The 27,872-nt window shown below is 40.0% G+C and overlaps 1 protein-coding gene across 4 annotated transcripts; it reads left to right on the top strand.

Annotated features, from left to right (window-relative positions):
* The first annotated feature begins 120 nt into the window (after positions 1 to 120).
* Positions 121 to 27,324, top strand: LOC141804001 (5'-AMP-activated protein kinase subunit gamma-2-like). Of its 4 annotated transcripts, XM_074688177.1 has the most exons (16): positions 121 to 401; positions 1,367 to 1,432; positions 4,466 to 4,721; positions 13,829 to 14,055; positions 15,961 to 16,012; positions 16,805 to 16,911; positions 18,052 to 18,133; positions 19,848 to 19,906; positions 20,001 to 20,046; positions 20,157 to 20,211; positions 20,312 to 20,438; positions 20,662 to 20,827; positions 20,910 to 20,947; positions 21,072 to 21,218; positions 21,326 to 21,419; positions 27,049 to 27,324. In XM_074688177.1, the coding sequence occupies exons 1-16, from the start codon at positions 318 to 320 to the stop codon at positions 27,078 to 27,080; spliced, it is 1,638 nt and encodes a 545-aa protein (XP_074544278.1). In that variant the 5' UTR covers positions 121 to 317; the 3' UTR covers positions 27,081 to 27,324. The 4 variants fall into 4 exon arrangements, with proteins under 4 accessions (XP_074544278.1, XP_074544279.1, XP_074544280.1 ...); XM_074688178.1 differs by lacking the exons at positions 121 to 401; positions 1,367 to 1,432; positions 4,466 to 4,721 and adding an exon at positions 7,580 to 7,974; XM_074688179.1 differs by lacking the exons at positions 121 to 401; positions 1,367 to 1,432; positions 4,466 to 4,721; positions 13,829 to 14,055 and adding an exon at positions 15,358 to 15,487.
* The last annotated feature ends 548 nt before the right edge of the window (positions 27,325 to 27,872 follow it).

The following is a 27,872-nucleotide window of genomic DNA, read 5'->3' as shown; positions in this document are numbered from 1 at the left end:
CCGTGCCACCAACAAACGACAGATGAGGTACTGTTACGTTTTTCATCTGGCGATAAACCGGGGCGAAAACACAAAGGACACGTTTCTGCTGCGGCACAATTTGAGCCATAACACCTGTAAACATCGACACTCATTTGGAGATGCGTGCCGTGCCTCTATTGACGGCCGAGCCTACTTCCTGGTGGACGGGCAGCGCCTCAGTGCAGCCGTAGTATTGGTCAGACAGGGCAGCTGAAGTGAAGGTGGAGACTGTTGATGGTCTGCTGTCAGATTATTATCACACGTTTTATTTGTTTTGCTCCTTTGAAGAAAAAAGCATGGGAAGCACGGTGACGGAGTCGAATAAGGAGAGTTCAAAGAAAATGCCAAAGAAGAGGAGAAGTCTGCGGATTAACATGCCAGTGAGTCGGTGAAGTGTCAACTAATTTGGCTTCTTGCTGTGAGCTTTAAAACAGCTTTTGTTGAACTGTCGTAAAATTAGGATCTGAACTTTTGGCAATGTCTGAGCATTTGTGCACGCGACGTTTAGCAGCATGATTGACAGCTGTCTCGGTGTCACGACTTTTAGCTGTTTCACTGTGAAGCGGTTCCAATGTTTATCAAACCGTTGCGTGAGCTCAATTTTTAAAATTGAAGTTTGAAAATGATCATTCTTAAATATCATAAGTTTTTCCATCCATAACCTTTTAACGTGCTGCCACTGTAGACAACACCCTGCAAGTAGTATCACTTTACGGCAAGGATCTGGTGTTTTTATACAGATGATCGATTATGGTGTTTGTAGTCTGTATCACCGTGCTTTACAAAATGTTATTCTGGCTTCCCAACACTTTTAAACCCAAAATATAGCTCACAGGCATGTTTATTCCTGTATGGCATGCATCAGATCAACATGTAGATTAGAAAAATCCTTTCACCAGAGGTCAACACTCAAGTTCTGCATGTTGAGGCTTCCCTCTTTGGCGTGAGCCCCACTCCTTTCTACTCCAGTTTTGTGGACAAACCACATTGCAAGAGGTTTACATGGCCTCTTGTATTATACTGGTGTGAGTAAACTGTCCTTCTGTCTCATCCCTTTAAAAAGGAATGTAAACCCAACCCATGTTGTGAAGATGTGTTGCATATGCTTTGCAAAAGTGTTCATGGTGGCCAAACATGTTTTTCTTCTTTTTTCTTTGTGCTGAATCATTAAAGGCCAAACCAGGAATTTTTCACTTTTAAAATAGCAAAAAAATGCTCAGTTTGTGTTAAAGAATCAGTGAGTATGTACTGGCTTACAGAGCTCTTGTAATATCTGTAATGACATGCTGGTTTATTTGTTTGTTTTTTGTTTTATTCTTGACACTCAGATCTCCTTTGTGTGCAGGACTTTGGTGCGTTTACTTCCCCGCAAGCGGAGACGAGTGGCTCGACTAAAAGTGGCGCTCAGATGGTACAGTAATGATTTTCATAAATATTTGTGTCGGTATTCGCCAGTTGTTTATTTTCTTAAGCCTGCTTTTTTTCCCACTACGCCGCAATTTATCTTGTCTCTTTGGCTCTCGTTTGTTTGGCTTTGAACACACAGATTTTTGAGAAAAAGTTCTTCCACAAGGCTGTCTTTTCCATGCTGCCAGCCCCTTACAAGTACACAGTAACATTACGCCCACTGCATCCAGGCATAGCAGGAGCGTGTACAGGAAATTGATTTTTCCAAAAGAAGGCAGCCTTTTTCTACCGTCTGTTCCAATTCTTTTATCATTATATATTAAAGTAAACCCTGGTAATACTTGTGCATTGTTGATTAAAACCCTGCATTCCCTGGTGCTTTCATAGAGTTGATTTATCTCCTGCTAGCTTGCCTTGACTAGCTCTTGCTCAATGACAGAGTGAGAGTTGTTGCCAAACAGAAAAAAAGGGTGTGTGCTCTCACTGCTCCAGATTTGTAACAGGATTGGTTTAAACTGAAATGTGTGAACGCAGAAAAGCCAGCCTTAAGCAAACATCACCATCAACCTCTGTCGTGGAATCCAGAGCGTACATTCCTTCCATCTTTGGTGTGATTTGTCACATTGTTGAATTTTCTTTCCCACAGATCAGCAGTGTTTTCTCCACTGTGCAGTAGCAGCAGAAACAGTACTGTTGTGCTTTTTTTCTGCCAATAATGTTACCACAACACTCATGTAACATTTTACTGTTTCCTGTAAATACAACCTCCGAGCCGAGTCATAGCACTTTGCTGTATCAGAGCCCACAAATGGTTAATAGATTTTGTTGTTGGCCCATCCAGAGCGGCGGCAGGCAGTGGTGGGAGGAGGCTGTTGCTGTCTCCAGCTAGATTGACTGACTGCAGTCTCTCGTGTTTTGTTTTGGTGTCTGCATGGTGAAGGATTCCTCACTCTGTTTTCATGATTCTGACCTTGCAAAGACAGACTGATAAACGCAGAAAGTCATAATGAAAAATACTGTTACCAGTGTTTGGATGTGAGGGTGCAGTTACTGACGTATGCCAAGGGTAAGGCCGATAAGGTGACCTTTGACCACACTGTGCAGCATTAGACTATCACCTAAAGAGGAGGAAGTGGAGCAGTATTTGATTTGCACAGGGTTTCATAAAGAAGTCAACAAAGGATTGTTTTTCAAGACAAGTCTGAAGATAACCCTCTGGTTAAAAAGTCAAGTGATCAATGATGTTTGTTTTTCTGTAGCTTTTACTGCTTTGATTTGTCCGACACACAGATAATTGGACATTTGAGTTATTGCACTTTGCACATGACACTCTTATAATCCTTTTTATGAGATGCTATTAAGTGTTACAACATGGCCAAGTAAACAAAACAGAGTTTCACATATGAAATAAGCAGAAGTAACCTCTCAACTGTCTCAGCAGAGGCCTTCAGGAGAAGCTTAAATGTTGTAATAATGCTGATCCGAGGGACTTCTGGTCATACCACAAATTCAGCCTACTTGACAAATAATCAATTCACTGCTTCCAGATGGCTCATAAATTAACGCAGTAACTTACAGTGATAATTCAGAGGGAAATCAAGTTAAAGGGGCTATGAAGAGTTTCCAAGTGAGCTTGAAAAAGTCTCCCTTCTAGATATATACCAGATTGTAATTTACACTTTAAAATTACATTATCAGCATCAATATAGATTGTTTTGAAGTGCTACTTCTTAGCTTCCTGATCGGGTTGGGCAGAACTGGATTGAATTATGGCACGTTGAAGTCTCTGACAACACCACGCCGGCTGACGAAGTTCAGTGGTGAGAAATTCTGGTGCAGAATTTTTTTAAATAAATTAATTCTGTAGTGATGGTGGACACAGGGTCTGTCAGACAGAAAAAGGACAGAAGAGCAGAATAAAGCCAGACGACAACGTGATAACACACAGGCTAAAGGCTAAAACACAGGCTAAGCTGTTTGTGTTGATGCCAAGTCCAACCCACATGCAGCAGTTATTCTGCAGTGGTCTGTTCAAACTTTAGGGTCTATTAGTAAAATGAAAAGTGAAGTTACTTTAGCTCTGCTTGGTAGATGACTGGCAGGACATAACAAGGATTCACTCACATTACATTATAGACATGTCTCAGAGCACTAGGCTACCTGTGGTGCTAAACATAGCCGGCTACTAAACTACCAACTGACAAAGTTTGCTTGTCGTCATGTTAGCCTACAGATACGTTAGAGCACTGGGCTGCCAGTTGCATAGCTGGCTACTTAACTATGGTACAAACTCGCAACATTTGCTTGTTGTCATGTTTTAAACAACAGCCCTACATAACTGTTGATAAATAGCTTAACTCATTGTGTTGTATCCAGTACAAAGTTATCTTGAACAAAGAAAATTTTATTTTGATCCAATTTCCATTTATTCCAAAACAAACACAGGGCTTGATAAAAGTGACGTCTTCATGACAGTGTGCATGCGACTCAGGGCCACCAGGTGGTGATGCAGCCTAATTTAGACAGATCCTCCTCAAAGAACATTTAAAACAACTTATTTGACCATTTATCAGCTATGGTTGAACAACAGTTAATGTTAGCATTTAGCCACCTAGAAATTTAATACATCTACTTTAAGCAAAATTGACTGTTTCTGAGTTTTAAAAGGTTCAGTTGGAATGAGTAAATTTAATTTAACATTAAGTTAGACCATAACTTCTTGTTAAAAAAATAAAAAGCAAAAACAAAAACATGAATCATGTCGTTGTTGAAGGCATTTCTGTTGCTAGCTGCAAGCAAATATGTTGCTTTTCTTTTGAATATTGTAAGATTTGCTTCTATTATTTTTTTACCATTATTTGTAGTGTAATTGCTCGTACATGGTATGAAATATATATATGATATTTGTTTAACACCTCTTATTTATTTTGTGCGTAGCACATAAATAAATAATGGGAGCATCCCACTTGGATTGGGATATCATAGGAAATGCTCACCATTTGAATATGACACAAGGTGTGTTCTTGTCTTTCTTTAGGGCGAGCGTCGCATCCGCTCAGCCAGCCCCACAGAATCTGTGTCTGCCAGGACTCCAGTTCTGCTGCCCGAGTGTCCCCATTCGGCTCCAATCCAAATAAAGCCCAGCTCAGGTTCACCCAGGAGTATCTTTCCCTACCCTTCCCATCAGAGCTCCTCTCCAAAATCCCCTCGCCGCCTGAGCTTCAGTGGTATTTTCCGCTCCTCATCCAGCTCCACCACTGGGAGCATCAAAATCTTCTCCAGATCAAAAAGAGGTGAGTAGAGATTATACCACTGCACCGAGTCCCTCATGATCAATGCTGAGCTGTTATAGCAAACACTCAGACAGGAAACAGTTTTAAACTGCTTGAAAATTGCAAATAAGAAGGGTTTTGCATCAGCTTGGAGGAAGATGGTTAAAGGAAGTAAGACATGATAAATGAGAGTGTGTTATCTCACGGTGTGACGTAAACCCTCATACAGTGAACTGTATCTGATTATGCCTATCAGGTATTTTCTTGCTTGTGATGGCACTGACATCAAAACAGGTCGCTCTGCATTTTCTAAGTGACTCACACGGAGCATTGTCGCCAAAGAGGAAGTAGAAGGCTTGATTTCCTCATTGTTTAAAAAGGAAAGTCTGCTCTTTTGGGGGTAATGTTGTCAGCCTTATCACACAAACAGGATCACTAGATTACAGAGTGGGTGCTCCTTCATTATCAGTCATGCTCTTATGGAGAAAAGGGAAATTATTTGTGTACAGGGCTTGATCAAAGAGTTGTTTTTGTCGTGCCTCTAATTCCTAGCATTGAGCCCCCCATTTCAAAGACATTTCCCTAGATTAGGTTACGAGTTTGGCATCCCAGAAGCGGGAAACCAGTCATAGATCATTTACCATGTCAGGATTAAAAGCCATTAAAGTCATGATGGTGATACTGGTATGCACAAATAACTGGAAGTTTAACAAGGCCTTGTTTTGTGCAGAACAGACCTGGGCAGATTTTCAGCTTCCATGTCTTCATGTACTCAGATGGCAGATTATTACATAACAAAAAAAAAAAGGACGCCTGTTTTACGTGGAAACAGCTCCCCTGGAAGCTGTATCAAACAACCCGAAGATGACTCATATGTTTTTGGCTTTTCTATAAACCCATTCTTCTGTTTTCCGTGCAGAGGGTCAGCCTGGCAGCGGATGGTGGAACAGCTCTGCCAGGGCCAGACTTTAAGAGTCAGCCTGCTCTGTTTCCTCAGGAGATTGTTTTTGACTGTAACTAAATTAAAACACAGCAGAATGTACAGGCTGCTGCAGACATCTTTTGCCCGCTGTTTATGATATCTGAAATCTGACTTGGTTGAGACGCTGTGTCCACTCTCAGCTCGCTTTCAGACCAATGATGTGGCTTTAAATTGTCTGCGGTTGATGATGAAAAAGACAAAGTGTGCCGGTGAAAAACATACAATGCCTCACTGGCCAGTGCTGATGTTTTTGTAAGCACAAAATTTGGCCACAAGAGTGTGCTGAAGTCCTAGACTTATCCTGCTCTCCTTCTCAAACTAAAGCGTAATTACTTTACAATTTTTAAACCCCTTTTATATTCTGAGCTTCTTTGACCAGAAAAATATAGTAAACAAACTTTTCCTGTATAAAGTTGAAAAATCCTTCACATTAGATTTTTATTTGTTTGCATAAAATCCACACAGTGACTTTATACTGCTGAGCATTTACATCCATTTTTGCATCAAATATGATCAGTATGTCTTCTGATCCTTGTCTAATCTAAATATGTGTTTTCCTGCTGCCTGCACATTGTCAGTCTCTCGCTGCCGAAGGCTCCTGCAGCACTTTCATACCCTTATCTGGAAGTGACCAGACTCTCAGGAGCTCCTCGTACAGCCATGCAGAGATTTCCCCCCCTTCTCTCTCTTGCTCTCTCCGTTGCCACTGTGTGCTGTATGTTGTCAGTAAATAAAGGAACCAGGCAGATATGACTTTCCAAATTCATAAAGCCCAGCCTTACAAGGGCAGGCAGAATTTATATTGAAAGGTGAAGCTAAGCTTAGTAAGAGCTTCAGACCTCAGACGCTCCGATGTGTTGTAAAATCCCCACGGCTCTGTAACCCAGCAACCTGAGACACAAAATAAGTGAATTTATTCTTTTAGGATAATAAAAACTTTATCTCAGCGAGCATCAAAGGAAGTCTGAGTTCACAGTTTCATCACTGATGTTTCATCTCCTTGCACATATTAGCCATTGACCCACTGAGCAGAGTGGAACACTTGCATAACATGTTAATTGAGATCTGTGCAGGACACTCTGTGGCTAATGTGAGCAGCAAATAGTGAGTGAGCCATCTGTTCAGAGAAGGAGAGGCTGCTGGTGTTGAATGGAAGCTTTTTGATCAGCTGACTGAACATGGGATGTCCCCCCACTGTCATCTGACGGGGGCTGGCCTCAGCAGTCTTAAATGTCAGCCCCCTAAAAGCCAACCCACTGCACAAGTGACACAGCTGCAGGACGCCAAGCTACGTAACAGAACCACAGTCCCTCTCATCTGATTTAAAGCTGCACTTTACACCCAGAATGCGTCAAAATGAGGAAGTTTCTGTCTCAGATCTTTTTGATTCTGAGTGTGTGAAGACAGAGTGTGACAGATGTGCCTCCACTGGCTCGTACTGTGTCCAGAAGGAGGGCTTTGAAAGAAGGCGGGACAATGTGCTGCCTCAGCCAATTACTGCTCTTTCTTTCATGCACTGGTCCCCTTTTACAGGCTGCTGACATGAGTGCTATAATAAAGAGACACCACCCACAGCTGCACCTGACACTTTACAGCCCTGACACGGTGTACAGGGAGCTCCGGCATCAGTTGTTATTTACATCACATGCGTGGGGGACAATTCTCAGCTGGAGCTGCGTGGAATTTACAGCTTCCACACTGTTCGTGTCTTTGTTAAAGAGTCGGCACAGATCCGATTCTTTACAGTGTCCCGCTTACTGCTGACTCTGGAGTTTGTTCGTTTTTTTTTTTATAACCTGGATATGCGAGCTTAGCCTTGCTGCATTTTCTCTACTTATTGCTGCTGGATCCTGGAATAAAAAGTGGAACTCTCAACTTCACGAAGTAGAGGAAGTCAGGTTTGTCCTGCAGATTTAGCTGGAAAGCTATCAACATATCCATCATTCAGTTCCTTTAATCAAAACAGGATCATCTCTCTCCTAACAATGGACTGAACCGTTTATAAAACGTAACACTTTAAAGATCTGTGAGACGACCACCTTGAGATACTTTCCACTTTTATTTCTGTACAACTATCCTCGTCAAACAGATGGAGTAATTTTCACTCTGCACCCGTTTTTGAGCCATCTCTGAGTCCTCAACGTAATGTGGATGGTCCCGGTCATATTTAACTTTGAACCCGTCACCCGCTGCGTTTCATGAAGAGGTTTGGCAGCCTGAGAAGGAGCAAGAAACGGAAGGAGCAAGATGGGCTAGGAGGGAGGCATCAGTCCGAAGCGTCATGTCTGTCTGGTAATGTGTCATCCCCTTCACCTGCAACATTAGTCTGTGCCCCTGCAGCTTGCTCAGAATCATACATTAACACCTTCTTTCTGCTTTAAGGATACTGCAATCAAAAGGCCTCAGAACATCTCTGCTGAACTTATGTCGTTTACATACTGTTGGTTGTGGCCTTAGGTGCTCCATATAGTCTCGGTGCTGCTTACATGGCCGTCTCTGGTTTCACAAATGCATGCAGCTCCTCTGCGCACAGTGACAGGACATAGACTAAAGTGGTACAACTATGTGTAGAAGCTGACCTGGGGTGAGAGGTTAGCTCTGCTGTATTCAAAGACATGGGCCTGAATTACTTAGCACACTGTTTTATTAATACCTGTCTTCTTTCGTTTATTAAAAAAAAAAAAGTGTATGCACTGCTGTTACTATGGTAAAGCGATTAATAGTTTCTCAGTCTACCTTCTGTGTCTTTATTTCTGTCCTATTTCCCAAGGTAGTCTTTAAATATAGCTGCTCTATTTGGAAAGCTTTATTTAAACTAACAGGAAACAGATCAGGCTGAGTTTTATTGTTTTACGCTTTAATTTTCTACCTTATAATCATGAACCCCAACTTGTTCAGCAATAACTCAGATAAGACTGATTTCAAACAGAAAGTGCATACCCCTGTTCAGACTTAGCGCAGTTACTGTAAACGTGTAAGCTCATAATGCTTGATGAGTGAGCTCTGGCGCACACAGTGTTACGTTTAAGTGCTACTTCAATCATCACAGCTCCTGATTTAAAGCCTGGACAGATGTGGGAGGAGTGGATTAGAGGAGCAGGGCCTTGTCATATTGATGAACGTTCGTGTGTGGCTGCATATGATGTAATGTCTTACTACAAAGGCAGAAAATGTGAAAACGATGCTGCTTCTGGAGGTGAACCAGTGCTGTTCAGACTGTTACATACAAGCTCATAGAGGATAACATGTATGTGAAAAATATTCAGTAGTGGCCAATTAGTGCCTCCCAGCAACGCTTAGTGTGTCAGTTTGAATTGTGTGTGCTTGTTAAAATGTTTTGCTACAGTGCCGTTTGCACACCTAGGTGAGTTTAGTGGACTAGTTAACACTGTAGGGCTGCAGTGTATCACTAAGGCAGTAATACACACAAAGTTTATGTTCTATTACTGAGCCCAATTTATTAATTTATGTTTTGGGAACAGAGTGATAAATATTTGCTTTGGGATCAGTGTAGCAGTTCCACCTACAGGCTGTAAAAAGAAGAGGATGCAGCTTTTGTGACATACCCTCTTGATTTGCTGATTACCATACTGAAGCTGGTGCTTTTGGTATTCTGGAAGTTGCCATCTTGTCTTTTTCTCTTTTGCCTTTTATGAAGTTAAAAGTGGCAAAATATGGGCAAGAGAACAGATATCCAATCAGCAGCAGTAAACTGAATTTCATCCATTCTTATTGTCTTATTGTCTGATTTACTTTCTTCAACAGAATATCTATCGCGGGGTCCCTCAGGGTTCAGTTCTGGGTTCAGCTCCTTTTTCCATTTACATGCTCACCCTCAGTAATATCATGTGTAATCAGAACATCCATTTTTACTGCTATGCTGATGATGCATAACTTTACTTTCCAATTAAATAGGACAGCCAACAAAAAATTAGATCATGGCTGTCATACAACTTTTTAAAACAAACTATAAAACAGAAATTATTTTCTTCCCCCATCAGATTTCATAATTTTTAATCTGTGTAATCTGTCAATTTGTGTAAAACCTTGAGCCATTAACCTTGATGTCATTTTTTAAAAATATATATAAAAATGTTAAGTTCATAATGTCACCCAAAGATCTGCAAAATCTCATGTTTATATCCTCCCGTCTTGATTACTGCAATTCTCTTTACACATAACTTAGCAATGATCAAATAAACTATTGAGTTATGATTAAAAAAAAACATCTTTTAGCTGTAATGAAAGGGCTTAAGCAAGCAAAAGCAGAATTTGGACTAGACTGTAAAAGTGTTTGTGTCTCCTGTGAAGATTTTCATATGAAAGTCAATGGGAGCTAACTGTACAGGAGGAACTGCAGTTTCTGGCATGTTGGGGTTGACTTCATTTTTCAGCCTTGCAGGTTGCAGCTTGACAGCCACTCATTTACAGTACTCTCTCATTAGTGATTAATGTTACAAAGCCTGCCAGAGAAATCTGTAGCAGTGCAACCATCGTGTCCTGCTGCTTTAACTTTAACCTAAGCGGCTCAGGTTGCTCCCAGAGAGAAACCAACCTGGCGGTTCACCGGGGGGCCCAGACTGACAGGATCTGCTTTTATGGGTGTTATGTTAACAGAGAATGCTGTAAATTGCAACACAACATTGCAGTAGATTACTAATATGATGTTCTTTAACCTGTGGACTAATGTTTCTGAAATCAAGAACATGAAAGTAAAGTTTGAAAAGTGTGATTACTTTTGTTAGCCTCAGAAACTGCAAGTCCTACATTTTTTTCGGAAGAGACCAAAAGTTATGCTGCTGAAATTTATTTTCATGAACTTATTTAAGAAATATATCAAAATCCTTTGTTTAAAAGCCCATCCGTTAAGATTTTATAAACTACAATTATATAATCTGAAGTGAATCTATCTATCATTTAGTTTGAGCTGAGCAAGAGAAGGCTAGGAGATGATTTCACTCTGAAAGTGACCCCAAATCAACAATGAAGTTTGAGAAGAGTTGCTGAGTGGGCCTTTTTACATGGACTAATTTATTGATTAATGGACTAATCTAAGGCTCAAAAGTCAAAAAGGGCTTAATTTAAAGCTTGGGTAAGCAACTTTGAGAAACAAGCAAGATAAAGCTGGTTTCAGTTTGTCACTGTAAAATCCTAAAAGCCACTCCCCTGTCACACAGTTTGCATTGAGAGATGACTGGTTCAGGACCAGTTTAGAGAGTTTTTAGTGAGACAGCAAGTTGTTGTTGCCATGAATACTCAGGCAGCCTTTTGAAGTTATTGTGCTCATCAATTAATTGGTTATTTCCTGTTTTGCACAGTGGTAAAATGTCATTGAACTGTTAAATCCTGATTGGTCATGTGGCCATGTGTGTTTATTTCAGTAGTGAATGCTCAGCTAAATTTTCTGGTTTTGCCACAGGAGGCAAAAAGCAAATTGAGCACTGGCCTTTTGTAGTTAAAGGATTACATGAGACTCTTTAGATGAATCAGCATGTACATTTTACTAATCAAGTCTCCCAAATCATTTCATCTCGAGTGTAAATTGTTTCATTACGAACTATTACGTGCCAAATTTGATGGACTGGACTTATTACAGCAAAGCATTTATTCCCTGTCTCCTTGTTGGTGTGTATCTGCCCTGCATTAAACCGAGCTGAGGAGAGGGCTCCCAGCCCCGCTGTTATCTCCTCCTGTGGAATGTGCCACAACAGCGTGGCTAAAATAAGGCCACACAGCGGAAGCAGGCTGCGCCAAAAGAGGGCCGGTGCATGCCAACTAAATGTCAAGAGATAGTGAGGAGCGCACTCAGACTCTCCGACAATAGTAATCCCTCAACACACAAAACATATTCAAACGTTCAAGTTATGAGATTTTTTGACTTAGGTCAAATTCAGGACAAAGAGTGGAGTGATTTGATCTGCTGCAGCTGTTTCTTGTGTAACATACTTTGCTTTAGTGATTCTGTCAGCATTGGACATTTTGATATGTGATAAAAGTCATCTCAACGTCTCGTGATGAACATTTTGGCCCAGATCATTCATGTCTTTCATTGTCTGGCCTCAGAAGTATGTCAGCTGGGTGGAGAAGGCCCACATGAGTGTCGCATGTCACCCTGCGTAAGTTTGTGATGTGCGATGATGTGGGAGAGCATGTGAGGAGCTGCGTCACAGACAGCTGACTGTTAGACTGAGGTTGTGTTTGATTCAGCTGCTCATGTTGTAATCAGCCTGGTTTGTCTAGAGAGAGGAGCCTGAAATCCATGTCAGGACTCATTCAGAGTGTTTCCTTTTCCAGTTTTAATCCAGTGTTGACTTCTCTTCAGGGCATTCACTTTGATTCAAAAGATCTTTTGTTAAGAGTGATGCAGATTTCATCAGCTGAGAGTTTGTGGAGTATTATGCCACTGAAACAGTTAAAGCTGCAAGTATTGGCTGTGTAATTTGATCAATTTCTTATCACATTTCTTTTTTAAGCAAAATTAGAATAAACACAGCTAATTACTCTTATGAAGGATTTTCTAGGGCCAAACCAACAGAAATAAAACAGGAGATTATCAGCACTAATATAGGTTATTTCTTTATGCTTTTTCTCAGCTTCTCTGGGTCAAGCAGGACAGGATTGATTTTTGGCATGTCAAAGTCTTGGACAACACCACGCCGGCTGACAAAGTTTAGTTGTGAGAGGAGAGCTCTGTGTTTTCCTCTGCTGAAAACAATTTCTAATTCTGTGATTAATTTTGTAGCAAGAAAAGAGTTACAGAGCCTGAGCTAAAGTCTAAAACACGGGCTAGGCTGTTTGTGATCATTTTTATTCCAACCCACATGTAGCAGTTATTCTGCAGTGGTTTGTTCAAACTTTAGAGTGCATCAATAAAATGAAGAGGTTAAAGTTGGTAAACGGGCACTGGCAGGACAAACCAAGGATTCACTCATGTTACACGTTATGGACATGTTATCTCCATTCATTTGCTTCAAAACCAACACATGCCTTTTTAAGAGGCATGTCATCAGGACAGTGTGAGTGTGACTCTGACCAAAGTTAAAGGCTCCGTACATCCACAAAGGGGTGTCTCTTCTGGAAAATTAAACTGGATGTTGGACGATGTAGGACGATTAGCCATACCAACAGCGTTAATACATCAATTTTGGTTGTAATGACAGTTTTACTGTGTGCCAGGTGTAAGAAAATTAACGTATCCTGTTTATTTCACTGCCTAAAAACTAGAGATGGCCAGATACTGATACCAGGTATCGGTATCGGACCAATACCAGCCTTTTTTCAAGGTATTGGTAGTCGAGAAGGCTGCAGATACTAGCAGCAGATACTCTAGACAAAAAAATCTTACATCGAGCAAGTCCTCCAAATGTGCTCCAGGTCCTTTTCAGACAATATGAATGAACCAGGAAGAGTTAACAGTTAAACATTTTTATTTTGCACTTTAGTTTACTTTAAAAAATACTTAAACTCTGACAGTTGCTAGTTTTATTGTGCAATTGTAATATATATGTTTTTAATATTGATTAAAAAAAAAATTCTAAACTCAGAGAGAGTTGTTTGTGTTTTATTTGGGCTTAATGGCAGAGTGAATGTGCTGCCTTTGATCAAATGATCTGTCACTGTTAATTGAAATTTGATGTATCAAAAGTGCTAGTAGTATTAGTACTCGGTATCGGTGATTACACAAGAAGGAGTACTCGTACTGGTATTGGTCTGCATAAAAAGTGTTATCGAACATCCCTACTAAAAAACAGAAACTTGTAAGACAACACTGGAGGAAAATACAGCCTCATGTTGAATTAGAATGGGTTATCTAAAAATTAGCGGCAGCTTTCCAATGTTGACACTTCTCAGCTTGTGTTTCCATTTTTATAGTGTTGTACAGTTTGATATCCAAGGCTTTCAATGATGTTTAGTTATCTTGACACTTAATCTCTGGTATCTGAATTGCTTCTTTGTACCCAAGTCTAGCATGGGAGAACAGTGATACTATCTGCAGCAGTCACGATTGTAGCACCTGATTTTTGCCAACAGACTCTATCATTGATGTCAATCCACACAGCATATCAGTGCCACCGAGGAATCAATAAAGAAACAAGAGATAAGGTCATGTATCTTCTGAAGACCTTTTTTTTTTATCTCCTTGCAGCTTCGGGACTCTTCACAGCACCCACCACGCCAACCCAGTCATCCAGCCAGCCTGTTTTCACCCAGGAGGCTGCACCCATCAAGCCCAGCACTGAGCGCCTGGAGCCCAGCTCTCGATCCCGCTCACTCTCCACACCTCCAGATACGGGACAGCGGCTCAGCCTCCCCTCTGCTAAACCCCCAATCCCTTCCTCGAGTCCTGTGCCATCTTACTCTACCTCACAACAAGTGAGTCGCATTGTAAAAATATTCATGGTAAAGAGCTGTCGAGTGTGGTATACTGCAGTGTCTAAAGGCTACAGAAAAGTCAGTGAAATGTTTTGTTTTGCATGCTTGTTTTGAATTACAAATTTCCCATTTCATGTTAACTATATTTGTTTAAAAGACACTAACAGTCAAGCACTGGCTCAACCTGGTCATATTTATTAGTTTTACTCAGAAACAGAATAGAAACCGTACACTTGCAATAAAAATTCAGAAAAGCTCCTCTAACTCCTAACACTAAGCCACCTCATACTCCCTGCAAATTCTTATTTTAAAAATCCTTCATGAATCATATGATGTTAAAAAAACAGCACATTTATGCCTCAGTCTCTGAGTCATATGCTTCTTTCCTCTGTGTCATAAGCATTCACTTTGCAGAAGGTAAACAGTATGCAAGGATGATGCAAATCCCTCTGATTGTAGACATAACAGTGAAACATGATGTGTGTCAACAAAGGTGTTTGCAGCAGCAGAAGAGAATTAAACAGGCAAATCAGTCAGGCATTTTGTCTGAGAGGTTGTCATGATGGGTTTTATTGAGGATACTTCTTTGCCAATTCAATAAATAATCATATGAAGGGCTGTCTTGACCTGTCTGCTGTGAGTGATCGTGGATTCTAGCTAGAGAGGCTCAATCAATATTTCATCACCAGCATGGTTAACACTCAAGGACTCATGGTTGTGGTTGAGGTGGGATGAATCAGTGCCTGTCAGCCTCTCCAACCCAACCTCCATCATCCTGAGGGAGGTGCACAAACTGGTCTGATTCTGTAGTTAATGTTCGGCCTGATTCAATTCCAGAGGCAATTACGTTAATGGAGTTCTGTTATTCTGCATCTGTGGAGTTTGTTGTAACACTGTGAGCTGTGTGTGCACTGTGATGCGGCGGCAGGGAAAGATTTATGACAGTGCAGGAGCATTTTGGCAAAAGAAATGCTGTGTCACCATTGCAGGGCGACGGTGGGGACTGTTTAGTATCCCAGAGCAGGTATGCAGGCTTTCTCATCCTGCTGCAGTGGCTTGTTGTGGATAGTCTTGCAAATTATGGACTATGGGGAATCTTAAATCAACATGCACATGATGAGGATGCAAATATCCCCGGCATGACACAGCAAATTTCAAGCTGGCCCATGTGGAGCGCCAGATGCAAATGAGAAAATATGCATCTCATTATGCTGCCTTTTATGCACTGTCAAAAAAAGTGATGCTGGCTTTGTCAGGAGAAAATAACTTGGAAGACGTGACAAGGCATCCCCAGCTTCTTGCTGCTAAGCAACGCCAAGGGATTTCCTAATATGGTGAAGCAACCAGGTTGCCTTGCATGGAGGGGTGTGTCCACAGTGCGTGGAGCTTCCTGAATTTTCTCCACGGCTTCACGTGCCTGTGTACACCGGCGGTAAGTGTCCCACAGTGTGTAACTTTAACAATGAATTCAGCTGGGTTATTGTGGCGGGGCTTGTTGTGGCTACGCGCCGATGTAGTGACTGTTTACTGCAGCAAATGGATCAGGACTGTTCCACTGCGACTTGGAAGGGGTGTGTGTCGTCTAATAATAAAGTGACGCTGAATTTTCAGCTCAGGAGAACATGGTTTTCATTGCGTCAGTGGAGTGTACACAACGGACGTGCCTGGGCGAGCTGTTTGAAGCCGGTTATACTCTGATGTCAGTCGACGTCTCGTAGTTTTGGCGCTGTGGTGCACTCGTTGTGTTCGCGGTCTGCCGGGGCCGCTGGTGAAGTCGCTTCACCTTCCTGCTGCTCGTGCTGCTCTTCACTCAATTAACAGCAAAGTTTTGTCGCGCGCTGCCTGTTGTTGCTGCGAGGGACTGTGACGTTTTTTTGCGACAAACTTGTGCTTTGTGTCCCACAGGTCTACGGTTTATTCGAAGGCATGCTGGAGAAACTTGAACTAGATGAGGATGGTAAGTGTCTGCGTCTCTTTTTGACCACCTTCAACGCAGTTCGTGTCATGAATTAAAGGTTATATCAGGATATGATGGGTGCTCTGCTTATTAGTAGGTGATTGGATGATCTGAGCACGCGACAAATGTCAGATTAAAGGTGTTTTATTAAGACTATTCGCAGTGCGTCCTATTACGCAGCGTCTGGGCTGTACAAGACCCAGCCTTCCACAAACTGTCAAATATTAAATACAAAAAGCTATCTTTACTCCCAAGGCATAAAAAAATAATTTTCACCACTGAATCTAAAAAATACAGTTTTCATGTGATATTGTGTTGATATTTAAAGGCTATTTTCACGAAGGGACTCAACAGGCCCCTTTTCAACATTTATACAGATGCCTTTCCTCTGAAGCAACACTTCAACTTAAGATAAAAGAGATTTGTGTCTGTTTTTGTTAAAAATGTAATTTATGAAAAAGTACAGACAGCTATGTATAATGAATTGGCTAATTAATTTTCCTTACACATTAGAGAATTGTATTACTGTAATCATCAAACTACATGGTCTGTGAAGGTCCTGGGTTCCTGCAGGTCTTTGCTGTCTCTGTTTTTCTTCTGTTCCTGTGCTTGTTGCTGCTCAAAGCAGACCTTAATTATCATTGTGATGGAGCAGTAAAGTGGTTGTAAGTGGTTCAGACCTGTAATGGCTGTTTAGACCTGTAAGAGAGTGTTTCCAGCCTCTCATTATATATTCCCTGTGAGAGTTCTTCCTCCTCAGTTTTTTCCTCTCATGCGTTTGTGTTCTTACAGCTGCTGAACCAGAGAGTGATATTTACTTGCGCTTTATGAAATCCCACAAGTGCTACGACATTGTCCCAACAAGTTCCAAGCTGGTTGTGTTCGACACAGCACTCCAGGTTAGTACTTTAGAGAGTTTTTCACCTTAAGCTTAATCTTTAAAATGATATGAGGGTCACTTGTCTCCAGAGCTAAAACAAAACACTAAACGTCAAGTTAATGTTCAATGAAATAAGAAAGTGGATTTGCCCCAGAGCCATTTCTAAGAGATGGTTGGTGAAATTGTCATAAAGCTGTTAAACTGTAATCCTGTGGAGTTTTGAACTCTTTGATGTGTAGATCTTCAACCTCTATGTCCACTAAAACTCAGAGTTAAGAGTCCTTATCTCAAACACACAAACATTAAAAGAAGGAAAACTTTCAGGGTGACACAGTGCCTTTCAAAGACTTCAGCAGGTTGTCTCCTACTCATTAAAAACCTAAAAGAAAAAATGGTCAACAGATGAAAACTGACTATCATACTTCACCTAGAAAAGTAAACAAAACTTTCCTTTCAAGTTGAATGAGGTCAAAACTAGGAATGGGTACTGAATTAGGTACTTTTATAGGTACCGACCGAATTTCAAAAGTGCCGGATACCGATTCACGTTAAGTCAAAAGGTACCATTTTTAGGTACCTAAACGCATCCTTGTGACTGTGAGGGAGTGGAAGAGTAGGAGATTTTCCATGCCTGACGTGAACGCAGCATTGCAAGTTTATATATCCAAGAATGAATATGTTAAATTGAAAAGAATATACATTTTATTATTAAACAAACTTATATTTTTTGCCTCATAAACACACAAAAGTACCAAAAATTGGTACTGTTGAGTACTGATACTGATTGCCAGGGACCGGGAATCGGTACCGTATCATTTCAAAAGTGAAGGGTATCCATCCCTAGTCAAAACATAACAAAACACTTGTTTGGTCTAACCAGTGGCTCATAATCTGAAGAAAGTTTTATTTGCTGAGCAGTCTTTCAAAAGATAAGAAGAAATAATGAGAGCCAAAGTTGTTTCCTATAGTAATTATTAGTAAAATAAATAAATCTATTAAAAAGATAGCGTACGACTGCAAAAAACACTTTTTGATTCATTTGACCTTTTGTGCTATAGATATGTTTGCTGTCACTTCAGAGTGAATGTCCCACCCTGATACAGTAATGGCAGAGTGAATTGATGGATCATCAGAATGGGTTTTGCTTTTTGTTTGACAGGTTAAGAAAGCGTTCTTTGCCTTGGTTGCAAATGGTGTGAGAGCTGCTCCACTATGGGACACCGAGAAGCAAAGCTTTGTGGGTAAGCAAATCAAAAAGTTTCATTGACTTCCAATCCCGTACAGTGGTACCTTGACCTGAGAGTGTCCCAGTAAAACTCTTTTTCAAGATATCAGCCAAATCTTGGCCAGTTTTATACTTTGAGTTGAGAGCTAGAATTCAGGTTAGCCAGCTTTAGACACCCCACCAATGATGCAGCGAACGCTACAGTGAACAACCCAACAACCACCCAGCTTTCTGTGTCATACACTTCAAGCAGTTATCTCGCAGTGGAAGCATCTGTGTTATGCTCACATTTGTGTTTTTCAGTCATTTTGAAAAATTTTCAGACTTTTTTCAAAAGAAACACCCAGAAAAAGTTGTGTACATTATTTAATGACACTTGCCTAACTCATTTTCGAAAAACGCTGAAAGGGTCTGTATGTATGTCGTATTGTTTTTATGCAATTTTTCGTAATTATAAGTACCTTTTTTGTATTTAAAAACCTGTTAAAAAAAAGCTGTTTTTCGGGGTCTGAAACAGATTAATGGCATTTCAGTTCATTTTGAGGGGGGAAATTGGTGTGATATAAGAGTAATTTGAGTTGCCAGCTTCGTCATGGAATGAATTAAACTCGTAAGTCAAGGCACCACTGTACTTAAAAATGTCTGCTAATATTGTGAAATATTATTTTTTTACATTTAACGTGTCCTCTTTTCTGTGTGTGATTTCTATGTCTTTGCCTCATATCAGTTTGAGTTTGATATTTGATGATTCAACAGCTTTTAGTGCTTCAAGTAAAGTTAAGACTTCCACTAGTTAATGTTTACCGTCAGTAGAGTCAGACCTCAGAGGTGAGAATTGAGCTCAAGTTGTATTATTATGTCAATGGACTCTTGGAAGCACTTGTGAGCAGATGTTTTTTCTAAAAAGGATCAATAAAAGCTTAAATGTTTTCTGACATTTGCAGATAAGTTTATTGATTGCATTTTATCTCTTCTTCTTGATATTTGTGGATTTTTATCCTGCAGATAATCAAAGCTTGTGAAATCCTAGTTAAGAATCATACAGCGACAGAAACCTGGATTCCACTTAATAAAAGATCAACACAGGGGCAATGAGGGCTTCCCCTCACTTTTTTCTCAAGTTTTAAGTTGAATACCACCCCAGAAGAAAACCTGAAGTAGATAATAGTCTTGAGATCTGCAAGTAAGAAAGATGAAAAGATGAAACTCCAATCTTCGTATTTTCAACCACATCTTTTGACAAAGGTGGTGAAAGTCCCCAGTGTTGATGAATGAATTTGCAGAGCTCTGCGTAACAGAGCCTCTGCTCATGGATAGTGGTGTGTGACGCCATATTGAGCAGAAGTCATTACAGCTGTCATAAACCATTAAACACAGCAGTGGCTCCTCCGTATTGACCGCAGCTCAGAGAGTCTGGAGAAAACATCTAACAAAGCAAACAGATTACTGCAGTCGCTGTGTTAAAAAAGACTATCTGTGGTGAAGTGGCTTTATTGTGCTGATTTTTTTTCCTGCGTGGAGTTTATGGAGACGCAGCCTGTGATGAATAATGAATGCTCAGTTTGTGCGAGGTTGAAACAGAGGGGGAGTCTGTGATGTGTTATTTGGACCCCGCCCATGTTAGTACTGTCTCTTCTGCTCGACTGCACAGAGCCTGCAGACATACCACTGTGCGCTGTGAACAAGTTCCAGTTATTTAAGGCCATTTTTTGTTTGTTTGTTTTTTGCAGGAATGCTGACAATCACAGATTTCATCATCATTCTACACAGATACTATAAGTCACCTATGGTAGGTCTCATTAACATATTAACACCAAATGTTTGCATAACACTTGCTGCTCTTTATGATTTCTCTTAAATTGACTTCTTTTTGAATTTTACAGGTGCAAATTTATGAATTAGAGGAGCATAAGCTTGAGACGTGGAGAGGTTAGTAACATGATCAAACTTTTATATTTCTGTGGGATGCCCAAAAGAAGACTCTGTTTTTTTTATATACAGCAAATGTATTAAACTTAAATATATTTTTTTTACTATAGAGGTTTACCTTCAAGCAACATTCAAACCTCTAGTCAACATATCACCTGATGCAAGGTATTGTAATAAGTGTTTGCTGTACTCATGTTAATCTTTGAGAGAATAAAAACACTCTGTTATTGGGCTTAATGTAACTCAGTTATCTGCTTTGTTTCAGCCTTTTTGATGCAGTGTACACCCTCATCAAAAACAAAATTCACCGCCTGCCTGTCATTGACCCCGTCACGGGAAATGCACTTTACATCCTCACACACAAGAGGATCCTCAAGTTCCTCCAGCTTTTTGTGAGTCCGCTGCAGTCACTGTCCGAGCAAGCATCTTAATCTGCTTTGTAGATGATGATCATCATCACTAATGGTGGGGTCTCTTCCTCACTTTCCCTTCTTTGCTGCCCCCTGGTGGTCATGTAGGAGACAAATCAAGTGTGACATCATATTCATGAAATCACTTTGATTGATTGTGACCTGGCTGTGTGTCCCTGCCGCACTGTGTGTTTGTGTCCTCCAGATGTGTGAAATGCCAAAGCCAGCTTTCATGAAGCAGACTCTTGGAGAGCTGGGCATCGGTACGTACAATGACATTGCTTTCATCCACCCAGACACACCCATCATCAAAGCACTCAACATCTTCGTGGAGAGACGAGTGTCTGCCCTGCCGGTGGTTGACGAGTCTGGTAAGAGCACAAATGTCAGTGTTGATGAAGTCAAACAAAAGAATGCTGAAATCACTCACTCAGTTTTTATGTTGTCTTACAGGCAAAGTTGTGGATATTTACTCCAAGTTTGATGTGATCGTAAGTTAAAATTTCAACAATTTTTTTTAAGAAAAGCACACAATCGGTATCAGAGACTAATCTGCTCTTCAGGTGTATTTATGTTTTTATCTTATATGATGTATTTTTATGTGTTTTTGTGCAGAACCTGGCTGCTGAGAAGACATACAACAACCTGGACATCACAGTAACGCAGGCTCTGAAGCACCGCTCTCAGTACTTTGAAGGAGTCATGAAGTGCCACAAAATGGAAACGATGGAGACCATTGTGGACAGAATAGTCAAAGCTGAAGTGAGAAAAGCAGATTTATGCTAATATTATGTTAAAAAGAATTTGAAAAGTGTATATGTTTACGTGTACCCGGGTGTGTTTGTTTCTGTGTGTGGGTTTAATGCCAGGTTCATCGGCTGGTGGTGGTGGACGAGCGCTCCAGCATCGAGGGCATCGTCTCCCTGTCAGACATCCTCCAGGCCCTAGTCCTCAGCCCTGCAGGTATAGATGCTCAGCATTAATAACTCCAACTCCCCTTCTGTCCTGGACCCTGAGCTCTCTCCCCATCCCGCCCTCTAACCCTGTCCCGGGTAGGAAACACACTGGTTTGATCTAGCCTGTTTGTGGCCTGTAGCTGGCTGTGCGGAGGCATGAAGCCCTGACGTCCTGTGTGTCTCTGTGTGCAGCTGTATGCTGGGGATTTTGTGTCAGGATCACAGACTGCACCTGTTTGCTGACTACAAATAAATCATAAATGTGCTCCCACTGGTGCACCGAAACTTACTCCAAACACACCTGCACTTAAATCAGAAAGCAGCCTTATGGTGTAAACAGATATTAGCAAAGTTTCATCATCGCAGAGATAAGATTGTATAGTGGAGTATCTTCAATACGTGTGATTATGCTCCAGATAACACTTACAATTAATTGATATAATATTGAGTTCACAACTATCAATCATGATTATTTCTGAAGTTCAGGGACAGTTTTTTGACCTTTCAAAGTTGATTTGAAAAACAGCATCCTGCTTCTTAACTAATGCCAATGCTGAGCTTGGACAAAAACATCCACCCTTAAATTTTTGGCCTGAAATGGCCCTAAACTAAGGCTGCGCAATATTAGAAAAATTTATACTGCGGTATTTTAGTTTCCTGGGATATATCTTACAATGTTTTCTAAAGTTTACTTCACTCTCCTCAGCTTAATTTTCCCTAAAATGATGACAGACTCTCACCTAAATGCCTCTGTCTCTCTCTGCCTCTGTAAATTATATTCATATTAGCAAAGATTCTTAATCGTGCTAATATTTGTTAATCATTGATATTGATCTATCACATTTCCTGCAAGTGATTCTTCTCACATCAGGTCAAACATTTCAATAACATGCTCCTGTACAGAGATTCTATCTTTTAAGTTTCCCTCTGTGACCAAATAACAATACAGGGATATTTATCAAATATGAGCAGACACAAATTTGTCTTCCCACATTTTGCCTTTGTAGGCTTGACTGTTTTGCCAGAGATATGAATCAATGAAACATTTCTAGCCCAAGCACAACATATCCAATATATCACATAACCTTGCAGTGTGAGTATTGCACAAGCATATATCGCGATAACTATACTAAAACAGTATCTTGTGCAGCCGTACCTGAAACTTTTGAAACAAACATCCATACTCAAACAGAAATATCCAGCCTGTGGCCTGTTGAACACATATGATTCCCTACTCTCACCCTGTTTCCCACTCTATGCTTTTTATTTAAAGGCATTAAAAGCTGAATGCCCTTTAAAAATATATAAGAAGTCGTTGTCAAAGAAGATGCTGCCTTTAGCATTCATGGCAGTGAAATAAATTTACCATTATGCTCATGATTGGTAAATTCAAAATTGAATTAATACTGTGGGTCACTCACTGCTTCACTTTGCAGCTGAGAGAGCAGCTTCTCTCTGTGTGCTCACTTTGTCCCTCTGCTGCTCACGCTCCTCACGCCTGCTACTGGGGATGTTTCTCTGCACCCTCACTAAATATGCAACGTAGGGGTGGGGACCGAAATAGGTACTTTCATAGGTACCGACCGAAATCTGTCAAAAGTACCGGGTATCGATTCATGTAAAACCAAAAGGTACCATGTTTAGGTACCTAAATGCATCCTTGTGACTGTGAGGGAGTGGAAGAGTAGGAGATTTTCCATGCTGAACATATACACAGCATTGCAAGGTTTGTTAAATTGTTTTTTTTATTTTTCATCATTAAACAAATTGATATTTTTTACCACATAAACACAAAAAAGTACCGAAACTTGGTACCGTTGAGTACTGGTACCGATTGCCAGGGAACCGGGCATCGGTACCGTATCGTTTCAAATATGAAAGGTACCCATCCCTAATGCAACGTCATCAACAACTAATCTGTTCAACAAGTGGCTCACCTGTAGTGATGAAGGAGTTGCGATTGAACTTTTTACAGTGTGTGTAGTGTTGTCTGCATGATGAGCGATGTCTACGCTGCAGACAAAATTCAAGATCAAGAAAGCTTGATTGGCACTAATGAAATTGCATTGTTCCCAGAGCATAACAATAAACTATTTTATACAATATTTACATAAATGTGGTTCTACTGGGTGCTGAGATATAGCTACTGATGAATAAATTTTATATAGGTCATCTAAAAAAAACAAATACCATTTGATGGTAAAAAAGGTCATATATGTGAAATCTGTGAGTTTTGAGCAACAGGTTTTTCCCTAATGTCATAGCAATGACACTTTAAGGTGAAAAAGCAGGGTAGAAGAAGCTGCTGTTTCAAAGGTGTGTGAGGATGGAGAGGGGAACTCATGGGAAGCAGGTTGAAGATTAAACCAAACAACCAGAGAACAATAATGAACCATAAATTTTACCAGCTTAATTTTAAGAGGATGGAGTTGGCCTTCAAATATTTCCCATATACAATGGTTATGATTGAAAGTCGAATAATTGTTCTGCTCTGGTATCATCACTCTTTAGTCACCTCTAAATGTTCTCATACTGGGTAGATCCAGAAATGATCCATGGGAAAGGTTGTGGATTTACTAGTTCATACACTTATTTGTTGATCTGTGTTGGGATGCACCAAATAATAGAGAGGAAAGCATGAAGCGCTGTGAGAGTTGTTAGGAATAAGAATGAATCTGAATCTTAAAAAACACTCTGCAGCTTTGAAGTTTAATGGATGCAGGGGGATGGATACTAATATGTGTTTGTGGGCTCAACAGCATGAGCTGAGGGTGAAAAAAATGAAATCAAACTGAATGAATCAAAAACCAGCTTCAGGTCTGTGCTAATTCTCATGGCAAACGACTCCTTCATCTGTCTCCCTTTAACATCAGAGGGTAAATTAACCCAAACAGCACATCAGTGGAAACATGACTGTAGTAGATCTTATCAGGCTGTAGTTCAAGAAGTGTTGGTTGGAATTTAGTTTTTCCCCCTTAAGTCTGTCCACACTGCAAAAAACTGAAATCTTATCCAGTTATTTTGTTGTTTTGTTATTTTAAGACTTAAAATGAGCCACCTTCATCAGAATGGTTCAGAAAATATATTTTTTTAAGTTGTTTCACAACAAAAATGAGGTCTGAATTGCTTGTAACAAGTTTAAAAAATCTGCCAATGGAACAAGAGAAAAGTTACTTGTGTACAGAAATTATTCTTGTTTCAAGCAAATTTTCTGGCAATTTCTTCTGTTCCTTTTGCTGATTTTTTTAATATTTGTTACAAGCAATTTAGGCCTTATTTCGGTTTTAAACAACTTGAAACAAGACATTTTTCTGGCCTGATAAGTTGAATGTGGCTCATATGGAATATACTAAGACCATTTTTTACTATAAGTAAGACAAAAACACTTAATAAGATTTTGTCATGGTTTTGATTGACAAGCTCCTCCAGACCCTGCTGCCCCTGAAAAACATCATTTACTTCTATCAGTGCAGTAAACGATTGTAATCGTATTGACTTGTTAATATTTGCCAGTTTAAAAAAAATTTGATTTACTAATCTTCTCTTCTTGTCTTCATTTTATTGGTAATGCACTACAATTTTGTAATGTCCAAAAATTCCAATTCTTTATTTCAGGGCCTTAAGCAGGCATGAGATTAAAATGCAATTAATTAGATTAATTAATTACAAATCCTGTAATTAATAAGATAAATTTTTTAATCGCCTGACAGCACTATTTAAAACACTTCACTCTTTACAAGATCTCTGATCTTTCCGTTAGCAGCACACAGTACAAAGTGCACGAATGAAATACGTTGTCATTACATCTTTGTGAAGACAGGATTCACACTGCTGCTGTAAAATAAACCTTGAGAAACAACAATTTTACTATCAGCATTTGTTCTACTGCAGAATTAAAGTATAGTAGGCAAAACATACTTTATTTTTCCAACAATTTAGCTCTTCAAAGTTTTTTCAAGCAACTTAAGAGATATAACAAAAATGGGAAGATTCCATTTCAAATGTAGAAGAGATTGCAAAACATTGAAAAAGTAAAAACAAATCTTATCTTCACTCCTTCACCGTGATAAAATCCATCCTCACAGTTTCAACATATTCTGTCCATTTGGACCAGATTTTGTAAAATGATTCCTCCTGAACCTTGAGAGAGAACGGTAGCATCTCCAGAATATAAACTTGATATTGTCATCAATATTTGGGGGACCAGGTTTCATCCATTACCAAGTAACAGCTTTTTTTTTCTTGCTGCCAAAAGAATTTGTACCAATTATCACTTATATCCCAACCATTGCGGAAAAATTCACCCATTTAGATTGTGTTGCAATTAAAAGGGATGTTAATTCCAAAACTGTTATTGATGTGCTGTGAATTTCTTGCCAAAAAGAGTGTTATAACTGGGCGGTCCAGACAATTTGATAACGGTTGACGTCATTCATTGCACAAAGGCAACAGCAACCAGACCTCTGATGTCTTTTTTGTGGTCAATTATAACTTCTACCCCCCCTTGAAAAAAATAGAAGAGCGAGACAAAAACATTTTTCAGTCAGTTCAAAACTGGTGCAGATCTTATTTTCGTTTTAAAACAAATTCAGACAAATTTAAATTCTGCTCAGTGCCCTAAAAGCAGGAGGAGCTTTGCCCTTTTTTTGCTCAATCTGAATAAAGTTAGCTTCATTAGAGGCATCTACAACGTACTCGAAGAGGAGGTGTTCTCTGATGAGCTCTGAGATTGCCTCATCTGTAGAAGTCATACCTGTCCCCTGAAACAGGTAGAGGTTGTTTTATTTAAAAGCTGTGGTTTGCTGTTTGGTGAATTTATCACCAGTGTTTTAAATCAGAAATATTTGGTTTGAACAGCAACTACACCTAAACCTGTTCCAAGCTGACACTTAATAATTTGTAAATTCTGCTCGGTAACAGTATGTTTGGCTTTCAGTCGATGTTTCTGCATTTTGCCAGTAGCAACACTTGACTTTGATGTGAATATGTTTGTATGATACGCTTGGAAGCAAAAAACAGGTGTTTGCATAATTAACATGATTTCAGTGTTGGAGATGGTGTATGTGTGTGTGTGTGTGTGTGTGTGTGTGTTTTGGGCTTTAACTCTGTCAAGTCAGTGGAGAAAACACAAGCACCAACTCCTCTTAAAAAGCAAAGGTTCAGTGCTTTCAAATGTTTATAACCCACTCAATCCTTGAGAATAACATAACCTCACTTTTATTTAACTAACCAGTCTGCTGCTGCTCCTGCTGCTGTTTCAGTGTCCAATGAGGATGAGATTCACAGCTTCAAAAAGAATCATAAATCATGTTTTCAAAAACAGGAAGCTCAGTTTAGTTGGACATGTCTACATGAGGGCAGATTTTGCTTACTCTCGCTTTTATTGACTTTTTTCCTGCTTGTTGTGTCCGCTCTGAGAGTTGTGCAGTGTCAAATCATTAAAATATTAATTTGGAAATTTTTTGGTAGAACATACAATTAGAAACTGGCTGTAATGTAACTTTAGAAGTCTAAATGTCGACAACCTGGAACAGAATTTCAGTTTTATCATCACGTGTACTCCAGGGAAAACAGCAGAAGTGCTGCTCGTGTGTTTCTTCTAACTTGAGCTTCCTTTTTCTTCTTCTTCTCTGCAGATGCCTGTAAGGAGGAGAACTTGCCTGAGTGAGAGGAAGGAAGTCACTGTGGAAGTGGAGATTTGGTGGAAGTAACTAAGTCTGAAGGTTGAGGTAGGGAGCATGAGGCTGAGCAGAGCAGAGCCGGTCCAAAAGTCCCAGAGATGCCTGCAACTGATGCACTATAGAGGCTTAGAAACCAAAGAGCTAGACAGCTGAATGAAGTGGAGTTCCTGCACTGAGGATTGATATATCGGAATTAATCCTATTTTTATTTGTTTGAACACTGATCAAATACACACACACATACACATAGACACACAAACACAAACACACACACACACACACACACAGATGCAGAACGGTCACCTAAGGTGGGAAAGGGGGATACATTGGGGTGTGAGGATCACGCTGCTGTCATCACTTAAATTTCATTGGTCTCATGGTGAACTCTCAGTATCTGATGAAGAAAGACAAACGCATACATATGCAACTTAATTTTGGTTTGCACATGTCACCAACAAAAGGCTGTTTTATGACTGTTTGCAAAATACAAAAATTCAGTTTGAAGTGCCAATACAGGTGGATTGATGCTCAATCTTAATTTGTGCCTTTTATTTTCCTTTCCTTAAGAGTTGAGCCCGTCTTATGGACCTTTTAATGTCAGATGAGTGCATTTATTTGATTTATTTTAGATACTGCTGAGATGTCAATGTAAAATGGAGAAGGTTGCAAAAAAATTCTAAGGATTGAGAATGCCTGTTGCTCAAATTGAATTAAAAAAAATCTTACTAAAGATCTAAAATCTGGGTAAACAGAGATCAGAGGCAAAGACATTTAAAATA

The sequence above is a fragment of the Halichoeres trimaculatus genome, unplaced genomic scaffold, assembly GCF_033239565.1.
Source record: "Halichoeres trimaculatus isolate MK-OKI-2021-1 unplaced genomic scaffold, fHalTri1.1 fHalTri1_scaffold_15, whole genome shotgun sequence".
In the NCBI taxonomy this organism is placed as follows: Eukaryota; Metazoa; Chordata; class Actinopteri; order Labriformes; family Labridae; genus Halichoeres; species Halichoeres trimaculatus.
This window is presented reverse-complemented; position numbering and strand designations above follow the sequence as displayed.